Source organism: Camelus dromedarius, chromosome 34, assembly GCF_036321535.1.
Source record: "Camelus dromedarius isolate mCamDro1 chromosome 34, mCamDro1.pat, whole genome shotgun sequence".
Classification (NCBI taxonomy): Eukaryota; Metazoa; Chordata; class Mammalia; order Artiodactyla; family Camelidae; genus Camelus; species Camelus dromedarius.
This window is the reverse complement of record NC_087469.1, coordinates 3846041-3868308: the sequence shown is the minus strand read 5'-3', so window position 1 is coordinate 3868308 and position 22268 is coordinate 3846041. Positions and strand designations below refer to the sequence as shown.

General features: G+C 37.3%; 1 protein-coding gene across 1 annotated transcript; it reads right to left on the bottom strand.

Moving 5' to 3' along the window:
* Window positions 1–982: 982 nt before the first annotated feature.
* Window positions 983–21966, bottom strand: HOATZ (HOATZ cilia and flagella associated protein). Its single transcript, XM_010985948.3, has 6 exons — window positions 21712–21966; window positions 21161–21199; window positions 20616–20686; window positions 3999–4058; window positions 3353–3405; window positions 983–1187 (listed from the first exon to the last, which is right to left on the bottom strand). Exons 1-6 carry the CDS (start codon window positions 21935–21937, stop codon window positions 1130–1132), a joined length of 507 nt encoding a protein of 168 aa, XP_010984250.1. The 5' UTR covers window positions 21938–21966; the 3' UTR covers window positions 983–1129.
* Window positions 21967–22268: the final 302 nt, after the last annotated feature.

Below are 22268 nucleotides of genomic sequence, written 5' to 3'. Positions count from 1 at the left end.
TCTAACTTTCCCTTCTCTCGGCCTGATTACCTTCCTTCTGTTTAAAACATTTTTCTCTCAATAGTGTTGTGGCAGAAATGCTAATATCCACTCTCCACTTCTTGTTGTAACAGAGTCCTTGAATTCAGTGACTCGTTAGAATTCCATTAAAGACTATTTCCCAGCCTCCCTTGCAATTTGGTGTGTCCCTAATGACTAAGTTCTGACCAATGGGTGACCCACTCCTCCGCTGGCCCTGTGGACGGGAGCTGCATCTTATAGAGGCTGTGTCCAGGGGTTGCAGATGGAGGCCAGGAGGAAAGTGCATGGTGGTCCTAAACAGGTCTACGAGCACTGATGCGGCGTGTACAACCCTCCAATTCGACAACGTAGAGGGGACAGACTCTCAACCTCCTCTTTTCCAGTGTATACCAAAGGGAATGACCTTTGAAAGTGAGGGAGGTTGGCCGTGGGATTACATGCATGTGTATAAAGACATAAGAATGTTAAGCCAGCTAGTCACAGAACTAAAAGCAATTCATTTCTGGCTTCAGACATGTTCCAGAAACTGAATAAACCAAATTTTGGAAAATAGACTTTCTTTTTACAGCAAGAAGACAGAGTTTTCAGGACTGACATTTCTTTAATCTCTATTTCCTTATTGTTTTTACTATTTCTTATTTTTCTGATTATTTTTAAATAAACATTTATTAAATTTTTGGGGGGCTTTGAGGTATGTATGTATGTATTTATTTATTTAACTGGAGGGACTGGGGATTGAACCGAGGACCCTGTGCATGCTAAGCATGCCTTCTGCCACTGAGCTATCCCCTCCTCCCCTGATATTTATAATATAGATCAAATATTAGCAATTTTGGAAATACCCTTCAAATGAAAACAAGATTAAATAGGAGTATGAGAATGTATAAGATAAGAAAGATGATTACTGTGTAGTATCAAATACAGTAGTAAAATAATTAAAGTAGACACAAGTATTCAATAACTGGTAAAATTCCTAAAGCGTTGCATATTTAACTTTTATTTCTTTGTCTAATTGAACTGATTCCAATGATCCTGATGTAAGAGCAGGATTCACTTGTTTCAGAACTGAAGATCTGAGTGAGCCATCCTCTCCCATGTGTCAATCCACTTAGGCCAATGCTTTCACTTCTTCTTGGTCTTTTTTCTCTGACTCTGAAATCACTTTCCTGTTGGCAGTAACGTGAATTAGTTCCGACGCACAGAACTCTGTAGTTGTGAACACAATGTAGTATGAAAAACAACTTTTGAAAATTTCTCCAATAAAGATCTCTTGGATTCTGATGATTCATTAGAGTTTACAACCAAGTATAATCTTGTAGGTGGAAGGAGTGGTCATTCCACCGTGAAGTGTGACTTGAAGGGCATGAAAGCAGACCTCCTAAACTTAAATGTAATTTGCTCACCCCAAGAGTCAAACTGAGATTTCATCATCGGTAATTGATTTCTTTGGATTACCCACTGTTCCTTCTAGTCAGCCCACTTCTAAATTGCAAATATTCCTGGGTGGATTAAAAAAAAAACCCATATTGCTACTAAAACTTTACTGTGTACACACTTTTTAGTTCTTTCTTTGTGACAGAAAAGGACATGGATTATCCTAAGGACTGTTGAAGGAGTGATGGTAAGGGCATATCTGTTTATGTGGGGGGTTTGGGTAGACAGAAGGATGGAAGGGGGAAAAAAGAGGGCAAAATTAAAGTGAAATTGTGTCTTAAGATATTTCAAACATTTAAAAAATGTTTATAAATTAATATGCAGTATAGAAACACTACTTTCTAAATTAGCTAATACTGAATGACATGACTTTTTTTAGCTAAAATATGTGTGTAACAAAATATGCACACTACCTACATGAAATATTTGTAACAAAAAAAATTTGTTTTTTTTGGGTGACCCAATTTCTCATGGAGCTTACACTACCGTCATAGACAAGTAAAAAGTATGTGAAAAGTTAACTAACAACTTAAGACATAATAAGAGTTCAATAATGACAAAATATGGGCACAAAGCAGTGCATGACCGATTGCCAAAAGAAGGGTGCAGGCAGTAACTGCATAAGAAGCTTGGAGGAAGAAGATGTCACAGTAAAATGGAATAAAATCCAAGGTTTTGGGACAGAGGAGGGAGGGCAGGCTGACATATAACAGGAATTCGGTAGGCACTTAAATTATTAAGGGAATTGTCTGTTCAAGCTGTGAAATACTGTTGAACTCTTAGATGGATCCACATGGGTAGTAACAGGACTGTTCTGATCATTCCTATAAAAATGTGCATGGAAATCTAAGGTACCAGACAGATCTATTGATACTATTCAATCAGCAGTCTTCATTCTGTGAATCAGATAAGTGAATCTTTTGATTGGACTAGTTTTACCCCATCCTTAGAAGCTAAGTCAAATTATCTGTCTAAAAAGCAAAAAGTCAAGTTACTGAGCATTGTATAGACAATGCAGTCAGGTGATTAAGTAATCTTTCCTTTTATTTAAAGAAGTTTTTAAAATTAGTGTAGACATTCATTTTTCTTTAATAACATTTGATAACATTAAAGAGAGTCAATCTCAATACCAATGAGATTAATAATAAAAATCCTAATATGTGTGTATGTATATGCATGACTGGGACACTGTGCTGTACACTAGAAATTGACACATTGTAACTGACTACTTGAATAAAAAAATGGAGAAAAAAAAGAATAAAAATTCTATTACTTTTTGCCTTTCCCTGAATGTAGTATACAAATAAATATTTGTCAAATTAATGTTGAGTTAGCCACATTGGTTTTCAGTCATAATACAAAAATGGAGACATTTTAAATTAGGGGTTCTTTAATGGTGAACCAGTGACAGCCAGTTTCCTTTAAACTCTTCTGGACGGTGTGCCTGGTCTTGCTCTAACATTATTCCAGGGATAAAGCTATTAACCCATCACTGTGAGTCTAAAGCTTTGCTACATGAATGTAGATTTAGCATCCTTACACATGCGTTTGGTGGTACCAGAGTTGATAATCTAGAAGACTGCTGATTTGCTAAAGATGGGCGGGCTAGGTGTGGGTGGGGGAGAGGGGAGCTGAGAGGGTGTGATGGCAGGTGAATACAATTACCCATGAGAAAGAGAATGCGTACAGAGACTCAAGTTTGACCTCTTCTCCTGTTTGCACCAACTTATGCTTGCATACTGCACAGACAGGTAAATGGGCACACAAGCTTTAACGCAGATGAACGCAAGAAAGGTTTCTCAAGGCAACAAATCTCTAAGACAATGAGTGGGGTTTTAGATTTGAAGGTAGGGGACAAACAGCAAGAAAAAAGAAGCACTTCCTTAAGGGAACTTACTTTGCTTTGTGCACCTTGGCCTTTGGTTTATAAGGAAGGGAAACCAGTTCTTTCTTAAAAAAAAACAAAACACAACAAAAATCAAAAGGGAAAATTTTTACTTCTTGCCCTGACTGAAATTCACTTACTAGCAAATTAATCTGAGGTAAAATTATCACAGAGTTTGTAACAAGTAGCTTCTTAAATCAGGAGACTGTAAGCTCAGAAATGGTCCGGATTAGAGCATTTGGGGCTCATTCCGGAGAGTGTTTGTACATCCATACGTTTATGGGGTGCTCTTGCTTTTGTTGTTTGTCCCTCTTCATTTAGTGTTTGTTTTTGTATGATCTAAGCAAGATCAATCATTGTGAAATAAATACTAGCCCTGAAGCATGGGCTCATGGTAATATCCTACAGCTTTACAACATTTGACAATAAGCCAGTGACAATGGCACCTCACTTCTATTTCGGCAGCGCTGCACACTCTGGAGGTAGCTTTGGTTTATCAATCACTGCCAGATTATCTGATGTCTATGCCCTGCCCCACCTCCAGCATAGAGAAGGCTCTGGACCATGAATATCTAGATTTAGGGGTTAAGCTATAAAACCTCTGAGAATTTGCCGTAGTTCAAACAGATTTATCTGAATGCCTCCCTATCAGTCTCACCGAGATCCTTTCTTCTCTTTGTTTTCTTAAGAGTTGGATAATCTCATCTCTCTTTATAGCCTGTGGAAAGGGAAAAAAAAAAAAAGTGGGTGAGTCTTTTGGCTCAATAATCAAGATTTCTCTCTATGGAGGGTAGAAATTTTTTCATTTTCCATTCTGTATTTTGGGGCAGAATTAAAATTTTTCATTTTAATAAAAATATTAGCTATGAACCATGAACCAGCTGAACGACGCTAAGAACTTTGTATACATTTTATCATTATTTTCTTATAACACAGAAGTTTGACACCACTATCATCCTGTTTTACAGATGAGGAATACGGAAAGTACTAAGGTTAAAAACTTACCCAAGCTTTCAAGTGGCAGAACTAGATTTGTTTCTTTTTCTTTTTCTTTTAAAAATTTTTTAAAAATTTATTTATATTAAAAGTTAAAAAAATATATTTTACAGAACTGGATTTGATGCCAGCCCTATTTAACAACAAAGCCCAAGCTATTGGCCACCAAATTGCCTAATTTTAACTAAAATTATATGGTAGCAAGGCACAGAATCAGCCAGCTCAAATAGCACGCCACCACCTACGTCCACAGCAAGAGGGCTCTTCTAAGTAGCTTGCATACAGAACAGAGCCTCACACTCTTGGGGCTCCTCTGTTGTAGATATTGAGACAGGTAAATTTTCTTAAGAGTGAAAGAAATCAATTTAGTGTAGGCATGAAGATTTATCACGATATATAGACTGTATAAAAAGAGGCAAGCACAGGTCCAAAATTTTTTTTTCATAGAATCTCATTATGTTCAGTTTTAGAGACAGCCAGGCAGAAAGTTGCACATCGAGTAGTTGAGAAAAACGTGAGAATCTGACAAACCAAACTTGCATCTTCATATGGCCAAATAAAATGAATGAAACACTGTTTAGATTGAGGCTGGAAGCAAGATACAACTGAGAATGGACATAGATTTGTCCGAGTGAGGTAAAAATTCTAAGCCATCCGTCCATCCATTCAATTTTATTGATTTTATTGAGCACCACTATGTTCTTAGAGCTGCAGTAATAATCATAAATTGGGTGGCTTAAAACAATATATTTATTGTCGCACAGTTCTGGAGGCTATAAATCCAAAATCAAGGTGCCAGCAGGGCCAGGCTTCCTCTGAATTCTGTAGAGGAATCATTCCTTTCCTGTCCTAGCTTCTGGTGGTTTGCTGGCAGTCTGTGACACTCCTTGGCGTGCAGCTGTGTAACACCTGTCTCTGCCTTCGTTGTCACATTGCTTTCTCCCTGTGCGTTTCTGTCTTCACATAGCTGTCATTTTGGATCAGGGGCCCACCCTACTCTAGTAATTAACTTCTTAACTAATTTTTTTCTACAATGGTTCTATTTCCAAGTGAGGTTACATTTCGGGGCACTGGGGCTAGGACTTTAACATGTCTTTTTTTTTTTTTTTTCTTTTGTGGGACACATTTCAATCCATAATGAGCACCTATGATGTAACATTACTGTGCTCGGGCGCCGAACAAAATACAGTTCCTGTCTGCCAGGTGATGGCAGACTTGTAGAGAAAAAGACAAGTAAGCAGTTTCAAATGAAGAGGGATCCTTGATCAGGGAAGGTGTTCCAGAGGAGGTCATGTCCAAGTATAGACCTGAAAGTGTAGTCACCAGATAACAGGAGAGACAGTGGGAAGGAAGCTTTCGAGGTAGAGGAAACAGTGTGCAAAGCTCCAGAGGCTGTGCATTGCTGAGTAATTCCTCAGGATGATTCTTCAGTCCTGATGTCTGCAAGAGAAGCTGCGGGCTCAGGCACGCTCCCCTGCGATGCGGGAGGTGGAGCCGTGTGGGGACAAGAGTAACCAGCAGCGGGGACCACTGATGCTTTGGCTTTGCACCACTCTGTTCAAGTCGTATTAATCTTGCCTTTTATAAGCCTACAGTTTTAAGTTTGTTTATTTTGGGACAAGATTTCTACTTTACACTTGAATTTTAGGCATCATTTATTATAGCTATTGAAAGAAAAAAAATTCAGGGTCCTTTAAAAACTAAGCTAACTTAAAAATGCCTGTCAATTTGCTATGGAATAAATAAAATAATGTCTATAGATAAAGATTTGGGATACTTTCAGTGTACATGTTCAATGTTATAATTTCTCCCACACTGTGATTACACAGCACTTTTTACCTTTATTACAATGTTGATCTTCCTTTCTCTGCTTTATCTCATAGTTGCTACCATGTCCTTTTCAGAGTCTTACATCTTTTTATTCTTCCTTATATCTTAACAGTGTCTTGTAAACGGTACTCAATGAATTTTTGTTTAATTGAATTAACTGAGTCATGATACGTGAATGAAACCATTGCATTGTCTAATACAAAATTATTAGTCTAAGCAAAAAAAAAAGTCTTAGAAAGTGAAATTAAACTGTAGGTAAGTTTAGTTCTTAAAATCTATGAACAGAAATACATGATTATTTTCTGTGTAACTACTGGGTAGTCATAGGCAAGCTAGATTGTCAGAATGCTTTTAATGTAATAACAGACAAATATTTAAGTAATCTTGTTAATACAAGGTTCTAAATAATAGTGGAATAAAAAGTCATTCATTTAAAATTTTGATTTCAGATACTTTTCTATTATAATGGATTTTAATGCCTAATCATTTTTATAATATAATATAATGCACCAGAAACAAAGCTTTCAAATATGATTTGATTTCTGCTTCCTGGACATGCTTCCTGGGAATGACAACTACTGCAGGCAACTGTGTCATCAGAACAGAAACACTGGCAACTATTCTAAGAAATCTCTGCCAGGATAACTAAACAAATTCAGTAGCAGGAGAAAATTCTTACAAATAAATAATTCTTATAAATAAATAATTTCATAACAACAAAAGAATTCTCATTTCTAACCATGGCATGGTGTTTTGGCTGTGTTCATTAATGGATTTAAAAAAATTAGACTTTATTCTTTTAGAGCAGTTTCAGGTTCACAACAGAATTAAGCAGAAAATATAGAGTTCGCACATTAATGGAATTTTATAAGATATTTTAATTTATTAATGTATTAATTCTTAAAATAATAGTATAAGGGGTTCAGAATTTATATTTTAATATTGGATATCTTCTTATATTATTCACTGTAGTTACATTCCTTATATACTACTCCTGAAAAAAATAAATTATGGAATAAAAGTTGATCTCAGGAAATTAGGATAAGATAAAATATAAGTTTAATGTCTTATAGAAGGTTAATGAATTTTAGTGTCACTTCAATAATTAAGTTGCTGAGTTCTCTATTTTTGGCTTTTCAGAGCCAAACAGTTTGAGTGGCAACATAGATTAGTGGAGTCAGGTACATTTGGGTCTGAATCCCAATTCTGCTGTATGATTAATGGCTCCTCCTTTCCTTCCTCCAGCTATAACCACTAACCCATTGACTAGAGGTTTGTGATCTTGGATAAATCAAAGAATCACTTCTCTGAGTATCGATTTCTCATCTATAAGGAAGGTTGTGAAAATTGGAGATAAATACAAACATTGCTTAGCATAATGCATGGCATATGGTGGATATTTAGTAAATGGTATCTATTATTATTATTAGAGAAAATTTTTTTTTCAGTGCTTTCAAAAATGTCAAAGAGTGGGAAAAAGAAAGGAAGGATGGATTACCCATCCTCTGTGTACAGGCATGGAGGGTTTCTGATGATTCAACCTCTTACCTACAGGTGAGTTAGTGAGTAGAGTTGGAAGGAAGGAAGGAGAAACAAGGAGAGATATTAGATGTAAGATATTATTTGCCCTTAATTATGCAGTAGAAATTCTTTGTCTACAAATTCTCCAGTGTATTATAAACTTCCCCCTCAGTTAGTCTTCAGTTACCAAAAAAAGCTCTTAACAAACACTAGACTTTAAAAGAAAGGTCCTTTCTTCTCAAAACCTAATTCTCATATGAAAAATGCATTTCTTCCTCATATTATGATTGAATTTTTTTGTGAAACATTCATCAAAAATAGCATATGGTAGTGTATAATTTTGATTACCTCTCTCCATTACCAAAACAAATTTATCTTGACTCCCATAGTATAAGAGCCTAATTACTGAATTTAATTTTAAGAACATCTTAGAAGAGTATTGAATTGGTTCCAAAATCAGCTCTTTGCTTAGTTACCTGGCAACCATTCCAATACTTGGAGAATCCAGAAGCTCCTGAAACCAGTGTGATACAGTAATTAAGCACCTTGGCTCCATTGTCAGGTGGACCGAGGTTCAAACTGTCTTTACTATATTTTAGCTGAAATAGTCACTTACATGTTTCAGCTTCAGCTCCTTCGTCTGCAATAGGGGTAATTATAAGGCTTCTCAGATAGAACTGTTCTGATGATTAAATGTGAATGTGAGTAAAGGATTTAGAGTGTAAATGCTGTGTAGTTAGTTCTCAAAAATATTATTGTCCAGTGAGAGGAGCAGATGGTTGGAAAAGGAAACACACACACACACACACACACACACACACACACACACACACACACAAAGAAAACAAACTTAGAAGCACTGGGGGAAATATATTAATTCAAATAGAAATTTAAAATATTTATTCTTTCCATTGAATATAAATGCAATGCATGCTCATGACACAAACATCAAAACGTGTGAAGGAAAGGACATAAAGCAAAATAATATTTACACAAATCCATTACTGAATCTAAAAATCTCAATGTAAGTTTAAAAATGTAAAACATGTGACATTTTTAGAAGAACCTTAAAAGAGTTCCAAAATAAATAATCTAAAGATTTAAAAACAATGCATCACATTCAGAACAGCAGCTAGAGAAGCAGTGGTCTAGCTTAATGATCATGACCCAGAAAGCACGCTTAGTGATGGGAAGAAGATAGCAGTACAAGTAAAGGTAAACAGAGACACAGAGGCAGGAGTGGGCTCAGAGCTGCTTAAAGATGGTGTCTGGGACAAGAAGGTATACAGGGAACAGAGGTATACAGGGTAGGACAGTTGAATGGCATCATGTTGAGGAACTTGACATAAAGAAAGCTCTGTTTAAAATTGTTTTAGTAGAAGATAGGAACTATGTTTCTGACCTCAATATTAGTAAGTTAGAAATAAAAAACAGATAAGAAGACTTCACACATTTGGAAATTAAAAAGCATACTTCTAAATAATTTATGGGACAAGTTATAAATCAGAATAGAAATTTTAAAATACTTAAAATGGAATAATAATGAAAATGCTACATAGCTTGTGAGATGCAGCTAAAATAGTACTTTGAGGGATATTTATAACCGTAAAGGCTTATATTAGAAAAGAGATTAAAGTGGAAAATTAAACAACAAAACTTTTCACAAAGTAAAAAGGGAAGGAAGTTAGAAGGAAAGTAAGAACTAACTCAAAATTGAAAAGAGAAGTAATAAAAATCAAGAACTGATTACACAGAAAACAAAAATATGGCAGAGGATAATAAGACCAAATATTGAGTTTTTGAAAAGGCTATTAAAATAGATACTCCTTCGGCATAATTACTTAAGAAAAAAGGATACAGAGAGTGGTTTCAAGATGGTGGAATAGAAGGACGTGGAGCTCACCCTCTCCCACAAATACATCAAAAATACATTTACACGTGGAATAATTCTCACAGAACACCTACTGAACTCTGGCAGAAGGTCTTGTCCAAGTGGAATTACAAAAAAAAATCATCACAAAACCAGATAAACAACTGTATAGGTCCTACTCTGTAGCCCAGGGAACTATATTCAATATCTTGTAATAGCCTATCACGAAAAAGAATACGAAAAGAATATATATATGTATAACTGAATCATTATGCTGTACACCAGAATTTAATACAACATTGTAAATTGACTATACTTCAATTTAAAAAATTTTTATGTAAAGGCAAAAAAAAAAAAAGAAAAAAAGAAAAAAGGATACAAATGATTAGAAGTGAAAAGGGGTAATAACTAGAGCTGCAGTAGAGATTACCAAGATGATTAAAAACACTATGAATGCTTTACAACCATTAAATTTGAAAATATAGATGAAATGGATAATTTTCTAGGAAAAAAATAACTTACCAAACTATTTCAAGAAATAAAAAACAGGCCCATCTATTTATTCAGAAACAAAAAATAAACAAGCAGACCAAATCTGTAGCACTTAGGTAGATCAGGGCCATATTTATCATTTCAACTAGTTTTTGTCAATATTGAACTCATCAGCTGGATTGGCCTTGGACTGAGTTGGGTCTACTTGCTGTACTGTTCTCCACTTCTAATAGACTTAGTGTCTAAGTTAGCTTCTATTCTGGACTCTTTTTCTAGGTTTCCAAGAACTGTTGCGAAGGGTATGTGTAGTTGGAATACAGTAATATTCTTTTCCCACTTGATTTTTGACAGGGTTAGAGTTGAGAACCACTAATCCAGACCTTCAGAATCATCATGATGTTTACCTCTTAATCTACATTTGTGGAGAGAGGCATTATGATAAATTTAATTACCTTTTATTTACCTGCAATGGGTAAATTAACTTTGCCCTCACATTTTGCTCCAAGGTTGAAATTTCAAAATATATATCTTCAGTGGTAATTTTTCTTTTGCAGATGATAAAGATAGATTAAGAAAAATCTGTGAGAATCTCTTTTTAACACTACGAGCAAGCCAATCTCGATTGTATCTTTTAATCAGGATGTGGATACCTGGGTGACCATGCCTTTCATAATTTACTCATCATCCTTTGAGATTTACCACTCTGGTCAAAGCATTTTATTGAATAATAAAGCTTATTTTGTACCTGCTAAATTTTTATTTTTCAATTATGTGTTAAAAAGAAAAGAGGGAAAGTGGAGAAGATAAAAACAAGCTTTCATTGGGTAACTGCTGGATGTCAGGCTTTGTGTGAGTAATTCGTTGAATCCTCCTAACACAGTGAGGTGGTGATATTATTGTCACTTTACAGGCAGAAGGAACTCAATCAGCATAAAAATGAACAGCTTTTCTCTGGGTCACTTAACATTAATTAGGTAACTAATAACTGGCAGTAACTTCTTTTGCTATACCACCTCAAACACATACTGGAGATTTTGGCACACTTACATATTCATACACACACACACAGTCTCTACTCTCAAAGAAAAATTTATATTCTAGTGGGAAATGTGTGCTCTGTTAATACACAGCAGGGGGAGCTAATTCAGTGTGAGGTCTGCTTTGATCAAGCTCATTTACTTACGGTATCACGTAGTACTTGCTAAAAGTGGTGAAGGGTGAAGAATAGTTGAATTACAGTGGTTCTTATAAACTGATGAACTGAGATCTTATTTAATGTACACTAAATATTTATGATAGAATTTTGGATTGCAAGTCAATTATAAAATGGGAATTCCATTCTAAATTTAGAATATTACCTAAGTAGAACCAAGATTCTGTGGTTTTACAGAGGTTAGAGAACATTATCTGATTTTTTTTTCTTGAGGCTCCAGAATTTAACTATTATTTCTATGCCAATAATTGGGAGTTAAAATGTCCAATGGGATCACAAGGGAATTTTAGTTCTTATTCTACGCAGTCTTAATCTTCAGTAGGTTCCAATTCTGTTCTGTTACAAATGCATCTGAGGAAGGTGAGAATTATTATTGGCTTAAGGTAAAGTTATGTATCAGTAAAAAGCCTCACATTTGGGCTTGATTCCAAAAGGCAGTATGCATCTCTTGGTTTGTTGATTTTGATAACAGAATGATTCAACTATGAATTTGCTCCATGAATTTACTACCATTCCCTGTATTTATTAATTGAAATCTGCTATATAGATTCTACAACTTCCACATAGTAAATTTATATCTGCTCTAATAATAAGATACAGAAATGTTGGACCTCAAGTAATCTACCGTGCCCTTTAAAAGATAGCTTGAATAATCAGTGAAAAGGCTTTCTCTAGCTCTAATCTGATATTTAGGTAGACCTAAAGGCAGTAATCTATGGGAGTTGATGAAACGTGTTAGAGGATTATTAGTTGGAGGGAGAAAGAATGCTGACTTGAGGAAAAAAAATGCATATTCAAGCACCTTTTCATACCTCCTGGAAATTGCTTGGTCCTGGCTCAAATCCCAGCTCTGGCATATTTAATTTTCATTTTAAAAATAATGGCTTACTAAAATGAAAAAAACATATCAGTCATTTTATATAAAAGGGAGTCAATACAATTTTTCTTAAATGTAGGTTTTGATAAAATATGAATTTATCTGTTCTGAAGAAGAAAAATGTTTATTTTCTTGGTTCTGTTATATATTTTAAAATCCTGTTACCTATATGTTAATGAAAAACCAATAATAATCACCTGATGGGCATAGCTCTTGTTTTAAAACATTTACACAAAACAAATGCATGAAAGTAAAAGCAAAAATGGTTTTTAAAAACTGCTTTAATGTCTCTTTAAAAGGCACTTGTTTTAAAAGTCAGTGAGATTTGAATTTTAATGTTGAGAAAAATATGAATATAAATGAATACTACATCTTTAAATTCAATGACATGTAGATATCTTAAGGATACTCCTATATAGAACTGAATTATATGCTACTGATGATTCAATCTGCAATAATGATCAAGGCTTGTCCTTAGCAAACAAGTAACTACTGAGTCTTAAACATTTTCATCATGTTCATGGTTTCATAGAAAAAAAAGCGGTGAATGAGTGAATGGGACAGATCTCCCCTTCCAGGTATGTCTTCCCTGTCCTGCCCATTAAGATGTGAGGAGGAGGGGGTGCGGGATCCTCCATCCAGATGACTCTATCTCATCTCTGCACCATATGTTCACAGGCCTATTTGACAGCTCAAATAGGCTTATCTTTGCTTATCTGAAGGCACCTCACACTCCATGAGTCTAAACTGACCTTCTAACCCCTTCCCCCTCCAAAAAATACCCTAACACCTGACATTCATTTAACATTCCTTGTTTCAGAGAATGGCACCATCCATCCCGTTAGGCAAGCCTTACTTTCCATATCCAATACACGACTCAAGTCCTACCTGTTTTGCTTTCTAGATATCTCTTAAATCTACTTTTTCCTCATCCAAGCCACCATCACCTCCCAACTGGATGATTGCTTTGACGTCTCTGCTTCTGCTCTGGCCACTTTCAGTCCATTCTCCTGAACTTTTTCAAACAAATCAGATATTATCATCCTCCAACTTAAAACCTTTCAATGGCTTCTTATGGTTCTTCCCATGGTCTGACCGTCCCATGACCACACTGGCCATTCAGCTTCTGACATGCGCGATGCTGTTTCTGCTATCCGGAATGCTCTCCTAACGCTCCCTCCTCCCCTCCTTCTGGCTTAATTAATGCCCACTCTTCCTCCAAATCTCAGCTTCATCTTTGCAGAAATCCTCCCTGACTCCCTTGATTGGATCCACACTGCTACACGTAATGTTAAATGTTCTTCTAACATCATGTATAATTCTTCCATAAATCTCTCTCTCCCTGATTAGACTGCAAGTTTCAGATAAGGGCAGGGTTTGTATCTTTAAAACACGTTTCTAGTTGTTGTTCATTATTGTACTCCAGTGCCTAGCACGGTGCCAGGTACGTAGAGGTTCTCAATAAATATTTGTTGAATGCATCTTGCACAATTTTTCTAAATCAGGTTCTTCTAACTTTTGGCTCCAGGGCTCATCCTACTGTTAGTGGCTTTGCTCAGCCGCTCATGCCTGAGCTTGACACTGCCTCTTCAGCTTTGATCCTGACCTTGCCTGTATCTCTTACTAAGGCCACAACGTTTTCAGCTGCTTTGGGCAAACATTCTGTAAAGTTCACTCATAAGCGTTTATTTGGTGGGTTAGGAGAGCATCTACTACTTGTCAGGTGCTGTGATTATAAAATCAAGGAAGTCATGATCTTTTTCCTTAGGGAATTTAGAGCCTGCAGGAAAAATACATCAACTACACCACAGGACTGTGTGTCAGGGACTGTGCTGGGGGAATGCACGGGGTACTATGGAAGCACAAAGGAAGGGGCATTTGCATCAAACCGGGGAATATGTGAGGGTGAGGAGAGACTTGAATGTGACTATTTTTGCATTGTTTTTAATTACAAGTAGGCATCAGCTAAAGAGAGAAATGGGAGAAAGGCATTTCCAGGCAGAAGAAATGGTAGACTCAATGTAACAGAGGTGACCATTGTTCCGAGGTTCTTGCTTGCCTTTGGTCACAACATTTTATCAATGGATCAGTATATAACCTTGTTTTATGTGAGTTTCTCTTTAAAGACACCATATTTAAAATACCTTGTTGATTCATCAACATTGAATTCATGGCCAGTAGCACTTATAACTCATGTCTGAATAAATCTTATCCAACGCATGTATTTTCTCTGTAAGACACATCACAACCTTCCTACACTTAGGAACACCAGACAGTACTTCAGCACTTGGAGGCTAAATCATAAAAATAAAAAAAAAAGCAAACACCGTGGCACCAAATAAAGTGTAAAAAGGAAATGTGTTCACAATACGAGAGCTGAAACTGGAAGGCAGAACATCATCTTGTTCAACCTCAGCTAGGAAAATTCAAACTTTTCACTGCTCTGTGAACGTCCTCCAAAAACTTCCAATGGAAGTGCTGTGAGTATTGATTTGGGGGTTACAAATAAACTGCAGCTAGTAAGTGAATTTGCAAATACGGAATCGTGAATCATGATGGTTGGCAATATCACCAACATGGTGGCTTGGGGAACGGCATAATCTCAGGAGCCAAATGGACAAATGGCTCCGAGGATATTCCTGACCACAGTTCATGTGACTAAAACATCTTATCATAGAAAACAATAAAATGATGGAGCACGTGTAGATACAGAAATTGTTTAACTACCTGGCCCCAACGTAACCTCTCTGCAGAGCTTTTCATCCGCCTTTGATGGAGGCAAAGGAAAAGGCAGATTTTGGCTGTGATTTCAGGTGTGCTGTAATTATTTTTTAGTTACTTGACCCACAGAATAATCCAGTTCTTCAATAGACCCTGCTTGATTTGCCCTACTGCTTAGAAGGTGTTTACTAATTTGAACAATAAAGCTTTGTGTAGCTGGAATCCAGTTGATAGTTCTGCCTTTATTTTTAAAAGTGTGTGATCCTTTTTGGCTTCATTCTGTGTTCAAGTGTTTCATTTAATCATGTTTTGCAAGCAGATAGCATGGGTTCTTGCCTAATTGTACTGTAGGGCTTAAAATTCTTTTCCTTTGTTCTTAAGGTGAATGTATACAGAAGATAAAGTATATAGATCTTTGGAAAAAAAGGATGAGATGCACTTGGGGCATGACCTGATCCAACTCTAGGCCTGGGTCTGTCTGGGCCAATGAATTCAGCTATTTGATCTCAAATCTCATTTCTTACCGCAAGTGTCCTTTTAGGGACTGTAGACGTTACTAAAGAAGACTAAGAGGGGAACCTCATCTATACTGAAAATGTTTCCCAGAATTGAATAATGTTTGAAAACAAAGTGGTACAATAGAGGATATAACAGAGTAATTCATATTTATACAAGCTTTTAATTATCATTTGCTACCAAAATATTTGCTTGTTACTGTAAATGCACAGTCTGTTTTTATTATTCTTCCACTTGAATTCTTTGACAAATTGCAAGCAACAAGAATTTAAACAAGGATTTTTGTTGGTGAAGAAGAGATCCACCACTTCCTAATGGTATTTGTTTTATGGAGGAGCAGGAACTTTGTTATTATTACATTAGAGCAGGAAAGCAAAATTAAAACAAAGCCAGATAACACTGTTACTGAGAAGATTTGGGTTTGTCTGGGAAGCCAATACTGGGCAATTTGACACCAAAGAGGATTTTGATCTGAGCACCCTGGCAATGACAGCGAGGAAATCCCTTACATCTTGGATTGGATCTACAAAACTGATTCAGTGATTCTGAGAACCCCTTTTAAAATGTAAGATAATGGAGGATAATGTTACAGTTTCCCACCTTCATGATTCGGTGCCTAAAAACACAGCTTCATGAAGCTCCTTAGATTCTTCTTCTTCTAAGAGTGCTCTCATCATAGCACAACTGGCTTCTGGTTGATGGGTGTGCCATAGAGCAAACTCACTTTCGAGGCAGACTTACATGAGGGCCAGCCCTGGTTGTACAGGTTGTGTGACTGAACAGATTAAACCCTCATTCCCAGTACAGAGTGTACCTTTATTGCTGTTCTGCAGATTGCATATTCTCCTTGGAAAAACCTTTCATTTATATTCACTCATGTTAAAACTTTAATTCCAGATGGGCATTTCCTAGTATGTCATCTATACATATGCCCTAAGATACTACTCTGATCTCTTCCTGCTTCTCCCAGCAAATGAATTATTTATAATTCTTTTCATAAAGAGATAATCAGCTAAAGAGCTTTCTTAAAGGTGGCAAAACTAAAAAGCAAAGAAGTTTTATGATTTCAAAGAATTAGCTGACTATTCATTTATTATAATGTTTTCAGACTACTTTAGAACTCTCAGAGGAAGAATAATGGTCCAGCACAGTGCTATAAGGTTTCCTTTATGGACAGAGTAAGCCATTTAACCTCGACAGACTCAAATTGTTTTTGATTTTCTGCCATGGATATCCATCACAGAAATAGTTGTGATTAATAGCATCTGTCCACTAACCGAAAGCATTTATAATACAAACCTGGAAAATATTCCAAACTGGAGGATAACATCAAAGTTTAAAAAAAGTTCAACAACTGAAAAATCAATATCAGTTGGGGAGAAAAAGCTATAAAGGTACTTTCAGAAGAGATGGAAAATACATTTTTAGATTTTTCATTAATTTTAAGGAGAAAGTGGAAGAAAAAAAGCTTTAAGAGACTTGATGGGAAAATATTTTTTCCTCTCTTAGAATGAAAATTATTCCAGAAATTTACTTCTCAATCTGTATGTTCAAAACATGGGGAAGATTCTCTTAAATTAAATAGATCATTGTAAATGTTTTATTAGTTACAGAGAACCTCCCACCCCCATTTATGTTCTGCCATCAAGCTAAAAAATTCTAGAGCAGTGGTGGCAGCCAGCAGAGAGAGTACCATAGACAGGAAAACAGTGGAATTCAAAAATAGATTCTAAGTTTTAGTAATTATAGGGAGTCACATTTCCTCTCATCATATATAGACCCATGAGGTAAAAGCAAAACTGAGGTGATCACTAAATTGGTCCTAAAGGAGACCTGCAAACAGATTAAGTTTGAGGAGTATTCTTGTAAAAATGATCAGCCTAGGAAAATTTTCCAGATGGATATACATAGAAAAGGCTAAACAAAACATTATCACTGTGTAGAGCATACACTCATTCATTCATTGATTCAATTATGCATTTATTTAATCAACAAAAATTTATTGAATTTCACTAACCAGAGAAGCATCAGCGTTGAGCAATAAGAAATGACCTCTGCCCTCTTGCAGGAAAAGAGAATTAACATTTGTTGAGAGCGAGTGATGGCTTTATGTATCATATCACCTCTGTGAGGTGGGATTTTTATCTTTCCTCCTTCTCTGTCTGAGGAAGCTGAGCCTCACAGGGGTTGAATAGGTTACTCAGGGTCACTCAGGAAGTGGCAGAGTTAGACTTGCAAACCCAGCTGTCTCCAAAGTCCACTACACTGAGGAGCCTATATGCTAGCCAGAAAGACAGAAACATACACAATTAGCCATAAGGCAGATGGGAGGCTGTAGCCGACACTGTGAGAGGTGTGTGTGACTTGCTATGGGAGCACAGAGTAGGGAGCTATTTATTCTGTTGTCTCTAGGTCACTTCTGGGATGGCTTCACAGACAATTGCACCTGAGCTTGGCCTTGAAGGTAAATGGGGGAGAGCATTTTAGGCAGAGACATAAAAATGCATTGCAGGTTTGTGGCTTACAGTCCCACAGGGCTGAAAACAGCATTTCTCATACTTGAATTCATACCACAGTCTTGAATTTTAGAATATTTGGCAGCGTACCTGAACACTGCCTCGGCTGGCAGTCATTACAATACAATGAATCTCCTGGGCTTTGCTTGGAGATTGGCTTTGGATCTAGGCTCCACCACTTACCAGTTGGGGAAACTTCGGAAAATCATGTAAGCTGTGTTACATTAAATGGGAATAATCATCATGAGGCTATTTAAGGAGGATGCGAGTGGATACATGCACAGTGCTTAGCTTAGAATACACAGCACATCATATGCACTCACTAAACTGGGTGTTATGAGCACTACATCACAGGAATATCGGAGGAGACCTGTAAGAACATTCAGTTATTATGTGATTCTCTTGGTTGCTTTTTCACCATGGCATCGTTTGAACAGAACTGCACTGTGCTGTACTGACTAAACTCACCCATATAATCACAAGGCACAGTTTTAGTAATATTCTCTTTCTGTCCTGCTGGCTTGCTGTTCTATTAGGCCTCTGATCTTCTATTCTCAACAAATAGAATCATCTTATATACTGCATTGCAGGACCCACTCGACTTAATATACAAGTTGGCAGATATCATAGAATAATGTGTGTATGTTTGGGTTGAGCAAAAATACACTTTATCCATTCACCACTTTGGTGGCATATATGGGGGTGGCACACAGTGTGCCTTAGCCTAGTGGTTGAGAACCAGCTGTACAGAGGAGGCTGCCTTGGGGGTAGTGGTGGGGTGAAGGGAAGGAGGAGAGTGGTAGGGAGAAGTGATTCAGGCTATGGGCAGATTGGAAAAGAGCTTGAATACCATGCTGGAGGTTTTGGTCTTGATTCTGCAGAAATGGAGAGCCAGGGGTAAAAGTGAAAGTAGGTGTGTGGACTGAATTGTGTCATTCCCACCCCCTGGCCCCTGCAAATCCTATGTTGAAGACCTAACCCCCAAGTGTAACTGTATCTGGAAACAGTCTTTAGGGAGTTAATTAAAGTCAAATGAGTCGTAAAGGTGGGGCCCTAATATATGAGGACTGGTGTCCTTATAAGATGAGGAAGAAAGAGACACCTGAGCTCTCTCCCTCTGCCACGTGAGGATGCGGGCAGTCATCTCTAAGCCAGGAAGAGAAGCTACATCAGAAACCAACTCTGGTGGCACTGTGATCTCACACTTCCAACTTCCAGAACTGTGAGAAAATAAAATTCTGTTATTTAAGCCACCTCATTTGTGGGGTTCTGTTATGCAGCCCTAGGAGACTAATACATACAGTAGGGAAGCAGCAGAAAGGATTTGGGTTTTAGGAAGATGACTAGTGCAAAATGGAGGTTTGCTTTGCACATTCTTTGGTCATCTCTATACATTCTTTGAAACTCAGTTCCTTTGGGAAAATGTCTTGATTCCTTAAGCTTGATTTTGATGTCCTTCAGTGTGTTCCCATGATATGAGGCACATACATCTATCATAATAATGTATCATAATTCTTGTCTTTAATTGGCAGTCTCCCCCACCAAATTATAAGCTCCTTGAGGTCAGGGACCATGTCTTATCTTTGCATTCCCAGCATCTCGTATTGTACTGGCCATGGCAGGATTTCCACAGATAGCTGGGAATTAATTAAGTAGTTAATAATAGAAGAACCTGGGGCAAGGAAATCAGTTCTAAGACTTCTTGTTGTCCATTAGCAGAACATCCACTTTAACTCATCATATTGTCTTAATCGTTTGACAAAAGATGATACAATTTGATAATACTTTGTCTTTAATCTTTTATTTCCAGTCCCTTCCAAAAATGAAATGAAAAAGTTCTGAAGAAGTTGATTTTTAATGATTTTTCCTCACTGATTATTAGGCTCCTTTCCCCCACTAAGTTCTGATATAAACATATAGTACCTAATAGCCTCAAGAGGGAAGAAAATGCTGACTATTTCTAATCACTTAATTTGTTTGGAGGCATCACCAAGAGTCCACAGAGGGAACTAATGTGATCAGCAAACTCAAATGCATTGTTCTGTAATTTATGTAGAATTCCCGATAAGTCTTTTGGAGTTTGCCAATACATCTGATGATGAAAGACATTAGGCCAGACCAATCTTCTATCTTTGCTTTTGTAGTACAGGAAGAGTTACAGGAATGGAATTTATCCATTAACCAAATAAAATGTTTCTATAAATCACTGTACTAATTGCTGAGTTAAAGGTGGTGCCTGCATCAAGAAAAGCAAACATGGGATATTGCCAAGAAGAGACATGCTCAGTTGATATGACAACACCAATGTGTTTAATTGTAGCCTTTAGTCAAAATGGTTCTAGATGAGAACTCGTTTAATTGTGACTTATTATGACAGCCAATTCAATTTTTTCCTGTTCTTACAATATTTCTGTTCTTAGAACATTGTATATGGTTTGGGGCCTTATTGGGTTGAATTGTGTGAATCCATCTTCCCCCACTTTCCTTTGATTTATTGTTCTTACACATCCTTGGGCTTTTGCACAGACTGAGAATAGCCAAAGTTTAATAGAATTTCTTAACCTTCAATTCAAATTCTATTAAAGATTTTCCAGTTGGTTAAGCTGATACATCAGAAGTAGAACATTTTTATACACCTGTGTTAAAAAAATAATTGGGATGACTTAGAAAATAATAATGAGCTTTTAATAACAATCAGATGACCTTCTGAAATATTGGCCTACCTTTTGGAGATACTTTTTCTTCTCCTCAGATTCCTGAGTCTTTAGAGCTTCAGCAATGACATCTCTACTCTCTAAAGAAAATAAAGTCAAGTTCAATATGAAATAATGTTATCATGATTTTACAATACTGTTGATCTAAGATTGGATAAAGGTTAAAAGGTAATACATAGAGCAGGAAGGTAAACACAAATATGTACTACCTTTAGACTATGAACCAGATTTGTAAATAATTGGAGACTGAATTAATTAGCTATGGCTGCAGGGAACCTCTAACCTCTTTAGAAGATGGGTAGCCTGAGTCCAGAGACAAGAAAAGGTCTCTAAAGAGAACATACATGCAGCATCAGAAATTCCAATTTCTACATTCCTATTCAATGTGTTGTAGGATTTTAGGCATTTTTCTCTGGATAAATAGAGTGGTCCCTGAGGCTGGGTCTTGCTATGCAATTCAGGAAGTTATGCCAGTGTGATATTGTATCCTTTTTACTTATTTTCTGAAGAATCTAGGAATCAGGATGTTGAAAAGCATAAAACTTGGTACTTACTGCTTTTCTCAAGGATGAAAGGCTGGACGTAACTTTTCTCTAAAAAATACAAAAGGGAAGTAAAGAAGTTATTGGAAAAACCACAGCATTAAAGATGTTTAAGCTTTCCATACCTATAAAAATTGCATAACAGTTTCCACATCTTAGGCCTTACAGGTCAGGGAACTTGGTTTTTTAATGTTGACTCTGCCTTCAACTTTCTCTACGGCTTTCACGTTTGAACTCAATTATGTAAACAACCATTCTTAGTATCCTGCCAGCCAACATGTAACATTTGCCCAGATTATGCTATACCGTTAAGCCAAACAAATGTCATAACTCAAGGGATATTTTAAGATGTACTTTTAGATGCAACAAAGATATCTCTGATCCTTTTTGGGTGGAAGGATTGCTGAGAACGTTTAAGAGCAATTTGAATAGGGCGTTAGCCATCTGCAATGAAAGATTCTTATTTTAGAATTAGGTCCGGCAGTTTCTCCGAGGAGGGGCTCTGGTATCTTCCAGGTCGGTTTGGAGGAGGCAGAAAGCGTCGACAGGAAGCAGCCACTCACCAGGCGCCCTGCTCCTGGAGGGCCGCGCCACCGGCAGACGCTGACTGCTGCCTCTGGACAGCACCAGCTGAGATTCGTTGTGGGGATACAGGGACGCCGCGGCCCAGAACTGCTTGGCCAAGTTGGCGTCTCGATCCGAAGAGCCGGTGAACACCAGTAATCCCTGGTGGCAAGTTTCAAAGGACTCCTTTCCGCTGCTTGGGTCGCTGCGGAGCCTCGTTTCCATGGCAACTCAGGACGCCTCTCCACGCTCCCTCGCCCTCCTCCCAGCCCCGCCCCCGCCCCACCCCCACCCGGAAACCCGCTAAATTGGCAACAACTTAGGCCGGAAGCCTTCAGTTTCCTCGGTGGAGGTGGTTGTTCAGCGCGCGCTTGTGGGCCACCTGAAGCGCACTTCTTCTGCAGTGATCACAGGCTTCGGGACCAGTCCAAGCCTTGGAGTCGAGATAAGAGTCAAAACATCAACCCTGGGGGGTGTTGTCCTGTTGGGAGTCAGTGGGGAAGCATTTTAGCTCTCTTATATCCTCAGTCAGACTTCTACTGACCTCCCCCTCCAC